The 14,992-nt window shown below is 39.7% G+C and overlaps 1 protein-coding gene across 1 annotated transcript; it reads left to right on the top strand.

Annotated features, from left to right (window-relative positions):
- Positions 1–36: 36 nt before the first annotated feature.
- LOC127114494 (uncharacterized) lies at positions 37–14,031 on the top strand. Its single transcript, XM_051046596.1, has 5 exons — positions 37–219; positions 785–841; positions 955–1,126; positions 8,005–8,724; positions 13,806–14,031. Exons 1-5 carry the CDS (start codon positions 37–39, stop codon positions 13,817–13,819), a joined length of 1,146 nt encoding a protein of 381 aa, XP_050902553.1. The 3' UTR covers positions 13,820–14,031.
- The last annotated feature ends 961 nt before the right edge of the window (positions 14,032–14,992 follow it).

Genomic DNA, 14,992 nt, shown 5'->3' with positions numbered 1-14,992 from the left:
AGGGAGTCTCTATCATGAAGGCTATTGGCATATTTCATGAGGATGAAGAAAAAGAACAAGGGAATGAGTTCTAACGCTTCTACAAATGGTGTGGAGACTCGTGCTAGATCATCAAGTGAAACATATGTGTTTGGGAAGACATTTGTGACTAAGATGAAGTCCGTGAAGAAGAGACAAGTTCAAACTCATGAATCTGACTCAGAGGCTGATGAATACTGGGTAATCTACATGAATTGTAGATGATGGATTGAGGAATGAGTCTGAAGACTATTGATTGAGACGTTTTTGTTGCTTAACTTTTGTTTTTGGCCCTTGTATTTGGGCATGTTTTTTTCCTTGTTCGAGATTTATAATGGCATGGTAAGCCTTTCTAAAATGTGTACCAATAATTGTCATGATGCTCTAGCATCATGTTCAACATCTATGGTATTGGTGTTTTCTGCTTACTCCTGAATTGTGTGTATGTGCTAACATACTAACAGAAGTTGTTTGCCTGATACTACTAAGGAACACCTTTGCCCAATTGTGGCAAAAGGGGGAGTAATAATATGTAGTGAGTAGTTTATCTGACCACTAACTACTGATTGTGAATATCTATTATGCTGATCTCTGGTGTGTTTAGTACTAACTAGTACTAAGTATTTGTGTGCTTACACGCTGAAGCATTTGACCTGGCATATGGGCATCAACCTTATGTGTTGTTTGACTACTAACCTTTGTGTACATGCATGAGTAACTCATCTTGAATGATTACATGTTTATGTTTATGGAGCATTGTGTGTAGCAAAATCATGATATTGTGTATGTGTGTAACTACCTAATAATTATGAATTATGCTCTGGTTTGTGTTGCTTATGTTGCTGCTATTGCATGCTCTGATGATGAATATTATTTTGTTATTGTTGTTGTTTCTCTAAAGTATGCCATTGATACTTTAATGTTTTGTGCTTGAAGAGTTGTTTTGCCAATATTTTCCAAGGGGAGATTGTTGGTCCTTTTTGGATTGACTGTATTATGCAAAACAACATGGAGTTTGCTCAAGCTGATTATAATGCAGAACAAACACATGTTGAACAAGATGTTTTAACATGTGGGTTGCAACATATGTTCTCTTGGAAACAGACAGGTGAAAATTGCAGTTGGTTCATATTTCGTCTATCCAAGATACTTTTCACAATAGAATATATGCAGGTCAAGGAGAAGGGTTGATTTTGATGTACTGGTGCAACATGCTGAACTTTATGTTCCAGCATGTGTTGTTCAACATCTGGACTTAACAGTATGCCTTGTTGGATGTTGTTTATTGCATATTTTCTATTTGGTTTTCTAATCAGATTTTATGCAATATTTTTAGAAATGTTTGGTTGATTTGTTTGACAGTTGGAGATGTTCAAATCACATTTAAATGTGATTTAAATTTGAATTTAAAATAGAATAAATCATATCTTTTAGACAGATTTGAGAAACAAATCATATACAACTAATTAAGTTATTTTTTAGACGAATTAAAATAGATGCCCATTGGAAAAAGCTCAGAAGACATTTATATATAAAGAGACTCAATTCTCATTCTTTGTCAAGAGTTTTGGTGCGCAAGAACTAGGTTATTTATGCTAGGGTTTGAGTCTTTTGTTTCTTGGATTCCAAGCTAATGTCATAACTGGATTAGTGTGGAATCTACTGTTATAAACCTCTATGTTTCAGTAACTTGATATGAAAGGTTTCTCTTAGCTGAGTTATAATATTCAATATTGTTCATTGAATTATAAACAGTTGTGTGATTGAGAAGAAAGTGAGTAGGTTATCATATTTAGGGGGAGTCCTTAAGTAGAAAGTCACTAGGATTAGGAAAATACTTTGAACAATATAGGATTTGTTGGTTCTTGTAAGACTAAGTGTATTAATTCAAAGTAGTGAAATTATTTTCTTGGGTAGAGTGCCCTCTAGACGTAGGTGTGTGTCATACGGTGAACTGGACTTTTTTGTGGTTTTAATCGCAATGTCGCGGTTAGCAAGAGTCGCCACCGACTTTTCTTTTATCCCATAAGGAAAGGTGGAAAAGAACAGGAAAGACCTTAATTTAGATTCTTAAGTTCGGGAGGTACGTTATACAAAGGGGAGGTGTTAGCACCCTCTGTATCCATAGTTATCCATGGGCTCTTAATTGCTCAATCATTTATGTTTTGCTAGTTTAAAAAAAGGTGGTTGAGAAATGTGTAGGAAATGTCTTGAAAAGGAGAATTTAACTTTGTAATGATTCTTGCATGAATGTATACAAAGTGGTTATCTCATTTGGATTTGAAAGTTATTTAGAAAAATATAACTTAGCAATGATCCTGGTACGAATGTATGCTAAGTGGTGATTTTCCACAAAAGGATGTTTGAAATGTGTAAGGTGGGAAAAATATTTTAGGGTATGAATGAGCAATTAAGGGTTATACCTGTCCGAGGTCTTTACTGTATTTCCTATCCTTGTGAGGGTAAAACTGTCCTTACTATTGAGAAGTAAGTAGTTTTATCCTTGGGATGTAAAAGGGTTATCGTAGGGTCATTGATTGGTCATTGAAGACAACAGTTATGAGGATACCTTAGCATTCGAAGGGACTATCATCATTTAACCGTAGGCTACACCGAAGGGTCATCGAGGGACAAAATCGTATTTTCGAAGGCAACATCCGAGGGACCATGATGATTTAACCGAAGGGTCTTTGCTAAGGGTATCCCCATATTCGCGGGACATGACCGTATTACGTAATCGGGGGGGTAACAAAGAGAGGTCCGATACCATTTATTTAAAGTCCATATTTTAACGTTCATTAGGTAATTATGATGAATCTCCACATTAAAATCAACACATTAAAATCAATACATTAAAAATTAATACATTAAAATTAATTAGGCAATCAATATGAATCTTCACATTAAAGTGAAGTAATTTAGAATCCATCTCCACGAAGGTCTCCCACACATAAAGTGGAGTACCTAGCCGGCCGCTTCATTGAGGATATGGAAGCCTTTACACCATTCAACACACGGGTTAGAGCATTGAGATAAAGTATGATTTGACAATTGCACCATAAGATAAACATAACAGTTATGAGTTCAGGCCAAGTGATGCAAAAATCGTAATTAGATAAGCCTAAGATAGAACAGCAAAGAGACAAAGCAGCCACTGTCCCGTTCGCCTCTGCTTCGCCTAGCGAAGGCCCAGCGAATGCTCGCTGCAGGCTCGCTTAGCGACGTGCTAGCGAGCGGCCACGGGTTTGGAGTTTGACAGCAGCATGACTTCCGAAAACTTGTATTTTCATGGCATTGGATTACAGGCATAGCATAGACAATTATACAGGATGTTCATACTTAGATTCACATGTGAAATCAAATTATATATCAAAACTTTAATCGTAATGCATCATGTATGTAAAGGATATCGATTGGAAACGTAAAACAGTGGTGATACGCAAACTTGTGTGCAATTGCGATATTGAAAGGGACTGATTGCTTGGAGGCGGCGGTAGTTTCGGCGCGGAGGGGCTGCCTTCAGGTTAGCAGGGTTTTTGCACCAGGGTTTCCGTCCTTCGTCTTGGTGTCCGTCCGTCTGTTTGTATCCCCTCTTTTTCCTCCCCTTTCGTGACTGAAGGCTTGGCTATTTATAGTGCTCTTGTTATGACCTAATGGGCTTAAAATGAGGTCCAAAACTTCAGATTTTCACAAGCTTCGCTAGGCGAAGGAATTGCTCGCCTAGCGAGCAAGCTATTCTGGGCTTTTTTCTGGATCTGATGCTTCGCTGGGCGAGTGTCATGATGAAGTGTTCGCTAGGCGAAGGAATTGCTCGCCTAGCGAGCAAGCTATTTTGGGCCGTCTTTGGATTGGGCCTGTTGTGAGCTGGGCTTTTGTTCATTTGATATCAGTGCCTTGCAGAACAAGTCAGAGGAAAGCTTTGTAATATCGACGGGCAAATTTTGGGGTATGACAGCTGCCCTTGTTCAATATTCTTGAACCGAGAGAGTAGAATGGTATGTGCCGTTCGTGGTCTGGAGGTGAAAGATTATTGAACACTAGAATGCCCCAAAAATTTGCGCTTGTCAATCAGGAGCTAGTCTTGATGGAGATGGGCTTAGAGATGCCATCCAGGAAGTTTGATGACGAGCTTCCGATTGTGTCGTACGTTAGACGATGTCTGAAGACATGGATGTCATACCGGGTCATACGCTAAACCGTATAGTGAATCATCCATCATGCTGTTGACTTCGCTGGGGAGTCAGAGTATGCTATATACTGCTGGGGATGAGGGATCGGAATGGGTCGTACGTTAGACCGTGTCTGAATACCAGAGTGAATTGTTCGTTAGGCGGATGACTTTGCCGAGGATGAAAAATCAGAACGGATCGTACGCTAGATCGTCTCTGAGTTGAAGATCCAAATGGGTCTTATGATGTACTGTATTGGAGTTGCAGGATGAGCCGTCCGTTAGGCCGTGTCTGATGATGAAAGGGAGGTAGTCGTACGCTAGACTACAATTCAGAAATGTACCTGTCACTAGGTAGCATCTGAGGAGATGAGGGTCTAACTTGGTCGTACATTAAACCGTATCTGAGCAGAATGAGCCGTCCATTAGGCTGAATCTGACGAGGAAAGGGAGTAGTCGTATACTAGGCTACCATTCAGAAATGTACCTGTCCGAAGGTAGCATCTGAGTACCAGAATGAGCCGTCCGTTAGGCTGAATCTGCTTAAAAGAGAGTAGTCGTATACTAGACTACCATTCAGAAATGTACCTGTCCGAAGGTAGCATCTGAGTAAGGGAGTAGTCGTATACTAGACTACCATTCAGAAATGTACCTGTCCTAAGGTAGCATCTGAGGAGATGAAGGTCTAACTTGGTCGTACATTAAACCGTACTTGCAGAATCTGACTTGAAGGTCTAACTTGGTCGTACATTAGACTGTGTTTGCAGAATCTGAGGACTTGAAAGTCTAACTTGGTCGTACATTAGACTGTATTTGAGTGGTTGAAGGTCAGAATGGATCGTACGCTAGATCGTATCTGAGTTGTTGAAGGTCAGAATGGATCGTACGCTAGATCGTATCTGAGTTGAAGGAATCATATGTTGAGCTGAATCAGAATGAACCGTACGCTAGGCTATATCTGCTAGTATTTGTATATGTTGTATTTGCAACGAATGTCTGGGATGTACTTATAGATGCCTCGGAATATATCGTACGTTAGGCAGTATCTGAGGGATATAGTTGAATCTTGAATGTAATTGATAAAGATGTTCGTCTGAATGGACCTTTGTTTTGACTGTATCAAGAGGATAATTGACCTGCTAAATAAAGTTAGCTTCATGCCCTGTCATGATGCATGAGATGCAAATGTTGTGTGCATGCGTGTGCTGTGAAATGATGTAATGAGTGAATTATGCGTCTGGAATAAATGAGAGCATTGTATACATGTGTATGTTATGAAATGATGTAATGAGTGAATTATGCGTCTGGAATAAATGAGAGCATTGTATACATGTGTATGTTATGAAATGATGTAATGTGTAACACCCCGATAAAATAAGATAATTATTTAAATTGAGTTAATAATATATTTATTAATTTAATTAAATAATTGGAATTATTATTATTATTGGAATAATAATTATTGGAATATTATTGGGATTATTATTATTGGATTATTTTTATTGTTATTATTGGAATAAAAGTAGAAATCAGTAAAAAGGTTCCATTTGGTAAAAAGAGTTATTTTCACGTGAAAAGGGAAAAGAGGCAGAAAAGGGAAAAAGGGCAAAGAGCCAGAGGACGAAGGTTGAAGGAAGGAAAAACTTGGAGCTCAGAGATTGCCGGATTAACTCAGGTAAGGGGGGTTTATCATCGATTAATGGGTATTATGGGATAATATGTGATGGGTAGTGAGAAACCATTGATTTGCCTCTGATTGAATGATGTATGATGAATTTGTGAACTTTTGGGATGAACGAAATTGGGATTAAAATTGAAGAAATTCGTAGGAATTAGAGGTAGAAAGGTTAGAAATTTGTGAAATCGAAAGTGTATGATTCGGGTTAGATGAGATGAATGAATTGTGTGTAAAATTTGGACTGTGGAAGGTTGAATTGGATAGATCTCGTAGCAGGAGAAGCCATTGCAGATCTGGAAATTCTGGTTTCTGGTCATACGCGTATGGCACTAGGCAATACGCGTATGATATGGCTGGTACGCGTATGGATGAGGCCTTACGCGTATGAGTGAAAAAGATGATGTTTTGAACGTGAAATTGTCTCTGTTAGTACGCGTATGAGAATGTGGTACGCGTAGCATACGCGTATGGGCGTGGGCAATACGCGTATGGACTTGGTCAGGAATGGGCAATACGCGTATGGGCATAGACAATACGCGTATGGGCAGACTTGTGGTTTTTCTGAACTATGGTTGTGCAGTTTTTGGTTGTTTAGGCTGAGTGATGTAACTTAGCTGATGTATGATGTAGTAGGGATCATTTTCCCGTTGTTTTGAGTAGTATAGGTATTAGTAGAGTGTGCTAATACTGTGTTTGATTATGCGGCATGATATGATATGCTTTTGTGATAAAATGTGTTGATGATGTGTGATGGTATGCATGATGCTGTGAATGTATCAGTTATGTATGCATTTGTGAATAGACTGTTTTTATGGCTTAGAGTGTGAGCATATGTCTATTCTTGAGTTGTTGTTGTTGTTGCATTGCTAGGTGATTAGCATGCATATTGTGGCCTTTATGGTGGTAGCTAATTCCCATGGTGAGGAATTAGTGAGTAAATCATTTTGATTGTTGTTGATGTTTGCATGCTAGGTGATTAGCGTGCATAGCATGGCCCATTTGGGGTGGTAGCTAATTCCCATGGTGAGGAATTAGTGAGTGAGTCACTATGTCTCAAATGAGTGGGACTAGTGAGCTTGGTAGCCGTGCCTGGATTTGGACGGTGAGGTTGAACTATATGTTCACAAATAGTCGGTACCGCATGCATGGAGTCTCATTGCATAATATATGTATGGCGTATAATATGAATGGATGTATTTCAATATTATACGTGTTGTTTGTGTTGGCGTTGAGTATTATGTTGAGTTGATGTGCTGTTACTGAATACATGTTTGGATTAGGGTGATGAAGTGTGTTAAATTACTTAACATGACATGATATTTTATAATACTTATTATATTGATTGAGGAACTCACCCTTACAACTATTTTTCAGGTAACGAGCAGTGATTGAGTAGGAGCTAGTACTTGGAGTCTAGAGTAGTTCATTAGGGGGTCATGCTCTGGTAGATGTAACATCGGGAAGGGATGTTTTGAATGTTTTACTGTTGGTTATGAACCATTTTACATGTAATGTGTTACATGTTTTGATTGATTTGATTTATATCCGCTGCGATTTATGCGAATGTTTATTTGATTAAATAAAGAGCATGACTGTTATTTTGGAACATGGTGTGAAGTGTTTATGTGACACCCATAACTGCATAATTACTCTGATGTTGTATTTTGATATTTAATTTGAATTATTGGGGTATTTTAGAAGGGTGTTACATTAGTGGTATCAGAGCATAGTCGGTCGAGTCGAGTCGTAATTATTCTGTTTCCCTGTACGGGATAGGTGTTGTGTACCCCTATCAGTACTTATTGTTTAGCTTGTTGGGTTTTCAGAATAGAGATGGCTGGAAGAGGTAGAGATGATGCTGCGATTGCTGAGGCGCTGGGTATGCTAGCTGGAGTACTTGGAGGGAATCCGAATGTTGTGGGAATGGGAGCTGCTCGTCAATTGAGTGAGTTCCAAAAGAACAATCCTCCAATGTTCAAGGGAGCATACGATCCAGATGGTGCTCAGAAGTGGTTGAAGGAGATCGAGAGGATCTTCCGAGTGACTGAGTGTGCCGAAAACCAGAAGGTCAGGTTCAGTACGCATATGCTGTCAGAGGAAGCGGACGATTGGTGGGTTGCTACCCGCACTGAATTGGAAGCTGTTGGGAATGCTGAGATTACTTGGGCTGTGTTCCGAGAGAGATTCCTGAGGAAGTACTTTCCAGAGGATGTCAGAGGAAAGAAAGAGATAGAGTTCTTGGAATTGAAGCAGGGCAATCGGTCGGTTACTGAATATGCTGCTAAGTTCACAGAGCTGTCGAAGTATTACACTCCCTATAACGAGGCTACTGGGGATTTTTCGAAATGTGTGAAGTTTGAGAACGGGTTGCGTCCCGAGATCAAGCAGGCTATTGGATATCAGCGGATCAGAGTGTTTTCTGACTTGGTTGACTGTTGCAGGATTTTTGAACAGGATTCCAAAGCCAGAGCAGAGAGCTATCAGCAAAGGGTTGATAGGAAAGGCAAGAATCAGAATGATCGTGGAAAACCGTATGCAGCTGGCAAAGGTTTTCAGAGACAGAGTGGGATGAAGAGGCCTAGTGGGGGAGACTCCAGTGCCCCTGCTAAGTGTTACAGATGTGGTCAGGCTGGGCATCGTATCCATGAATGTACCAGTAATGAGAAGAAGTGTTTCAAGTGTGGAAAAGGTGGTCATTTGGCTGCAGACTGCCGGTTGAAGACTGTGACTTGTTTCAACTGTGGAGAGTTGGGTCATATTAGTCCACAGTGTCCTAAGCCGAAGAAGGAGAACCAGTCGGGAGGCAAGGTCTTTGCTTTATCGGGTTCTGAGACTTCTGCAGATGATCGTTTGATCCGAGGTACGTGTTATATTAATGGCTTTCCTCTTGTAGCTATTATTGACACCGGTGCTACTCATTCCTTTATATCCTTGGATTGTGCTGTGAAACTTAAGTTAGAGATATCTGAGATGCGTGGAAGTATGGTGATTGATACTCCTGCGAAGGGTTCAGTGACTACTACTTCAGTTTGTTTAAATTGTCCTTTGAGTATTTTTGGTAGAGACTTTGGGATGGACCTTGTGTGTCTTCCACTAGTACAGGTTGATGTTATCCTGGGTATGAACTGGTTGGTGTTTAACCGAGTCTATATCAACTGTTTTGATAAGACTGTGATTTTTCCTAAGATTGAGGAAGGAACGAGTTTGTTTCTATCTGCAAGGCAGGTGAATGAGGAAGTAACAGATGGGGCAGAGTTGTTTATGCTGTTAGCAACTTTGGAAGCTAAAGATAAACTGGCGATTGGTAATCTAGCCGTGGTATGTGATTTTCCTGATGTGTTTCCTGAAGAAGTGAATGAATTACCGCCAGAGCGTGAAGTTGAGTTCTCGATCGATTTGGTACCTGGTACTAGGCCGATATCGATGGCTCCGTACCGTATGTCTGCTGTTGAGTTAACTGAATTGAAGAGTCAGTTGGAAGATCTGTTGGATAAGAAATTTATTCGTCCGAGTGTGTCACCGTGGGGTGCACCAGTGTTATTGGTTAAGAAGAAAGAAGGTACTATGAGGTTGTGTGTGGACTACAGGCAATTGAATAAAGTGACTATCAAGAATCGGTATCCTTTGCCGAGGATTGATGATTTGATGGATCAATTGGTTGGTGCGAGTGTGTTCAGCAAGATAGATTTGAGATCTGGGTATCATCAGATACGTGTGAAAACTGAGGATATTCAGAAGACTGCTTTCAGAACAAGGTATGGACATTATGAGTATTCTGTAATGCCTTTTGGCGTGACTAATGCGCCTGGAGTATTTATGGAATACATGAATAGGATTTTCCATCCGTATCTAGACCAGTTTGTTGTGGTGTTTATTGATGACATTTTGGTGTATTCGAAATCTGAAGAAGAGCATGCTGAGCATTTGGGAGTGGTTTTAGGAGTTCTACGAGAAAAGAAGTTATTTGCTAAACTGTCTAAGTGTGAATTTTGGTTAGAAGAGGTTAGTTTTCTTGGTCATGTGATTTCAAGAGGTGGTGTTGCTGTTGATCCTTCTAAGATAGAAGCGGTATCTAAGTGGGAAGCTCCGAAGTCAGTTTCTGAGATAAGGAGTTTTCTTGGACTTGCAGGTTATTATAGGAAGTTCATTGAGGGATTTTCTAAGTTGGCGTTACCGTTGACGATGTTGACTAGAAAGGGGCAAGCGTTTGTTTGGGACTCAAAATGTGAAGAAGGTTTCCAAGAGTTAAAGAGAATGTTGACTACTGCTCCTATTCTGATATTACCGAGTTCGTCGGAATCATTTGAGGTTTACTGTGATGCTTCATTGTTGGGCTTGGGTGGTGTGTTGATGCAGAATAAGCAGGTTATAGCTTATGCTTCGAGACAACTGAGGGTTCATGAGAGGAACTATCCGACACACGATTTAGAGTTGGCAGCTGTGGTTTTTGTTCTGAAGTTATGGAGGCATTATCTATACGGGTCAAGATTTGAGGTTTTCAGTGACCATAAAAGTTTAAAGTATTTGTTTGATCAGAAAGAGCTGAATATGAGACAGAGGAGATGGTTAGAGTTTCTGAAGGATTATGATTTTGGTTTGAATTACCATCCGGGTAAAGCAAACGTAGTGGCGGATGCATTGAGTCGGAAATCATTGCATATGTCTATGTTAATGGTTAAGGAATTAGATTTGATTGAGCAATTTAGAGACTTGAGTTTGGTGTGTGAGAGTACTCACAATAGTGTTAAATTGGGAATGTTGAAGTTAACGAGTAATATTTTGGATGAGATTAGAGAGGGTCAGAAATCCGATATGCTTTTGGTTGATAAGTTGACTTTAGTGAATCAAGGTCAAGGTGGTGAATTCAGGGTTGATGAGAGTGGTGTTTTGAAATTTGGTAATCGGGTATGTATTCCGGATGTTACCGAACTTAAGAAGAGTATCCTGGAGGAAGGACATCGTAGTGGCCTGAGTATTCATCCTGGAGCTACGAAGATGTATCATGATTTGAAAAAGTTATTTTGGTGGCCGGGAATGAAAAGAGAAATTGCGAGTTTTGTTTATTCTTGTTTGACTTGTCAGAAGTCAAAGATTGAGCATCAGAAGCCGTCTGGGCTAATGCAACCGTTGGCTATTCCAGAGTGGAAGTGGGATAGTATCAGTATGGATTTTGTGTCTGGTTTGCCGAGGACAAATAAGAATTTTGAAGCTATTTGGGTGATTGTTGACAGATTGACGAAATCGGCTCATTTCATTCCGATCAGAATGGATTATCCGTTAGAGAGATTGGCCGAGTTGTATATTGAGAAGATTGTAAGTTTGCATGGTATTCCGTCTAGTATTGTTTCGGACAGAGATCCTAGATTTACATCGAAGTTCTGGGAAGGTTTGCAGAGGGCTTTGGGAACTAAGCTGAGATTGAGTTCTGCATATCATCCGCAGACTGATGGTCAGACTGAGAGGACGATTCAGTCGCTAGAGGATCTTTTGAGGGCTTGTGTTTTGGAAAAGGGAGGTGCTTGGGATTGTTATTTGCCTTTGATTGAGTTTACCTACAACAATAGTTTTCATTCGAGCATTGGTATGGCACCGTTTGAAGCTTTGTATGGTAGGAGATGTCGGACACCTTTATGTTGGTATGAGTCCGGTGAGAGTGCTGTGGTTGGACCTGAAATTGTTCAACAAACTACGGAAAAGATTAAGATGATTCAGGAGAAGATGAGAATTGCTCAGAGTCGTCAGAAGAGTTATCATGACAAGAGGAGGAAGTCACTTGAGTTCCAAGAGGGAGATCATGTGTTTCTTCGTGTTACTCCGATAACTGGAGTTGGTCGAGCTTTGAAGTCGAAGAAGTTGACACCTCGATTTATTGGTCCTTATCAGATTTTGGAGAGGATAGGGGAGGTAGCCTATCGTATCGCTTTACCGCCGTCACTTGCGAATTTGCATGAGGTTTTTCATGTATCTCAGTTGAGGAGGTACATTCATGATCCGTCGCATGTGGTCCAAGTAGATGATGTCCAGGTGAGAGATAACCTGACTGTTGAAACATCACCTATGAGGATTGAGGATCGAGAGTTGAAGCAGTTGCGGGGTAAAGAGATTGCTTTGGTAAAGGTAGCTTGGGGCGGACCAGCAGGTGGCAATGTGACTTGGGAACTTGAGAGTCAGATGAAAGAGTCCTATCCAGAGTTATTCGCTTGAGGTATGTTTTCGAGGACGAAAACTCTTTTAGTGGGGGAGAGTTGTAACACCCCGATAAAATAAGATAATTATTTAAATTGAGTTAATAATATATTTATGAATTTAATTAAATAATTGGAATTATTATTATTATTGGAATAATAATTATTGGAATATTATTGGGATTATTATTATTGGATTATTTTTATTGTTATTATTGGAATAAAAGTAGAAATCAGTAAAAAGGTTCCATTTGGTAAAAAGAGTTATTTTCACGTGAAAAGGGAAAAGAGGCAGAAAAGGGAAAAAGGGCAAAGAGCCAGAGGACGAAGGTTGAAGGAAGGAAAAACTTGGAGCTCAGAGATTGCCGGATTAACTCAGGTAAGGGGGGTTTATCATCGATTAATGGGTATTATGGGATAATATGTGATGGGTAGTGAGAAACCATTGATTTGCCTCTGATTGAATGATGTATGATGAATTTGTGAACTTTTGGGATGAACGAAATTGGGATTAAAATTGAAGAAATTCGTAGGAATTAGAGGTAGAAAGATTAGAAATTTGTGAAATCGAAAGTGTATGATTCGGGTTAGACGAGATGAATGAATTGTGTGTAAAATTTGGACTGTGGAAGGTTGAATTGGATAGATCTCGTAGCAGGAGAAGCCATTGCAGATCTGGAAATTCTGGTTTCTGGTCATACGCGTATGGCACTAGGCAATACGCGTATGATATGGCTGGTACGCGTATGGATGAGGCCTTACGCGTATGAGTGAAAAAGATGATGTTTTGAACGTGAAATTGTCTCTGTTAGTACGCGTATGAGAATGTGGTACGCGTAGCATACGCGTATGGGCGTGGGCAATACGCGTATGGACTTGGTCAGGAATGGGCAATACGCGTATGGGCATAGACAATACGCGTATGGGCAGACTTGTGGTTTTTCTGAACTATGGTTGTGCAGTTTTTGGTTGTTTAGGCTGAGTGATGTAACTTAGCTGATGTATGACGTAGTAGGGATCATTTTCCCGTTGTTTTGAGTAGTATAGGTATTAGTAGAGTGTGCTAATACTATGTTTGATTATGCGGCATGATATGATATGCTTTTGTGATAAAATGTGTTGATGATGTGTGATGGTATGCATGATGCTGTGAATGTATCAGTTATGTATGCATTTGTGAATAGACTGTTTTTATGGCTTAGAGTGTGAGCATATGTCTATTCTTGAGTTGTTGTTGTTGTTGCATTGCTAGGTGATTAGCATGCATATTGTGGCCTTTATGGTGGTAGCTAATTCCCATGGTGAGGAATTAGTGAGTAAATCATTTTGATTGTTGTTGATGTTTGCATGCTAGGTGATTAGCGTGCATAGCATGGCCCATTTGGGGTGGTAGCTAATTCCCATGGTGAGGAATTAGTGAGTGAGTCACTATGTCTCAAATGAGTGGGACTAGTGAGCTTGGTAGCCGTGCCTGGATTTGGACGGTGAGGTTGAACTATATGTTCACAAATAGTCGGTACCGCATGCATGGAGTCTCATTGCATAATATATGTATGGCGTATAATATGAATGGATGTATTCCAATATTATACGTGTTGTTTGTGTTGGCGTTGAGTATTATGTTGAGTTGATGTGCTGTTACTGAATACATGTTTGGATTAGGGTGATGAAGTGTGTTAAATTACTTAACATGACATGATATTTTATAATACTTATTATATTGATTGAGGAACTCACCCTTACAACTGTTTTTCAGGTAACGAGCAGTGATTGAGTAGGAGCTAGTACTTGGAGTCTAGAGTAGTTCATTAGGGGGTCATGCTCTGATAGATGTAACATCGGGAAGGGATGTTTTGAATGTTTTACTGTTGGTTATGAACCATTTTACATGTAATGTGTTACATGTTTTGATTGATTTGATTTATATCCGCTGCGATTTATGCGAATGTTTATTTGATTAAATAAAGAGCATGACTGTTATTTTGGAACATGGTGTGAAGTGTTTATGTGACACCCATAACTGCATAATTACTCTGATGTTGTATTTTGATATTTAATTTGAATTATTGGGGTATTTTAGAAGGGTGTTACATAATGTATATGATGCGGAATGAAAATTGTATGTAGGTATGTGATGTGAAATGATGTAATGAATGCACTATGTGTCTGAAACGTTCTTCCAGGGGACTCTGCTGGGAAAATAAATCTCATTCTTCTGGTTGGAGATATTTGTATTGATAACCCTTCCTTAGCTAGGGGTATTTGACTTTTATCTGATGGCAGAGATATTCAACAGAGCCTGGCTGGGGGTAGAAGAGATGACCAGTCTAGTGATGCCAATTTCTTCTGGGGAATAACTGGTTTTGCCGGGGAATCGAATTAGCAACGGATTCATTGGAAAGTATGGTTAGACCTTCTCCTTGGTCCCGAAGTCTTGTAGTAATCGCTATTTCTATTTTAAGCATGCATCTTTGTAAACATTGATCATATTCAAATGCATAAATCAATTCAAATTAAATCAATGGACGTTTACGCAAACAAAACAGAGGAAGTAAAACAACATCATCTTTTTGGAAATAAAATTGAATTGATTTTGAAAGAGGGCCTATAAACAGGCAATTTGTGTACCAGGAGACAGAAATCCTAGTAAGAGGAAATTGTCAAGAAAACCAAGAGAAAGCTATGCAGAAAAAGTCCTATTGATTTTAATTCCACTACTGTCATCATGTCTTCAAGCATTTCATCTCCTGCTGTCGGATAGAGGTGATTGGCTTGTTCAGTCCCTTGAACTTGGTTGACGCTGACAGCGAACGGGATGTAGTCATACGCTTTAATCCCTAACTTTTGCCTGGACCGCCTTTTCAGGTTTTCAGTCCACCGGGATACCCTTTTTTGCCCAAGCCGCCTTTTCAGGTTTTCGACTTGCCGGGTGTACATTTGTAT

The sequence above is a fragment of the Lathyrus oleraceus genome, chromosome 1 (genome assembly GCF_024323335.1).
Source record: "Lathyrus oleraceus cultivar Zhongwan6 chromosome 1, CAAS_Psat_ZW6_1.0, whole genome shotgun sequence".
NCBI classification, from domain to species: domain Eukaryota; kingdom Viridiplantae; phylum Streptophyta; class Magnoliopsida; order Fabales; family Fabaceae; genus Lathyrus; species Lathyrus oleraceus.
Note: the sequence above shows the minus strand (reverse complement) of the source record. Positions and strands in the feature narration are given on the sequence as shown.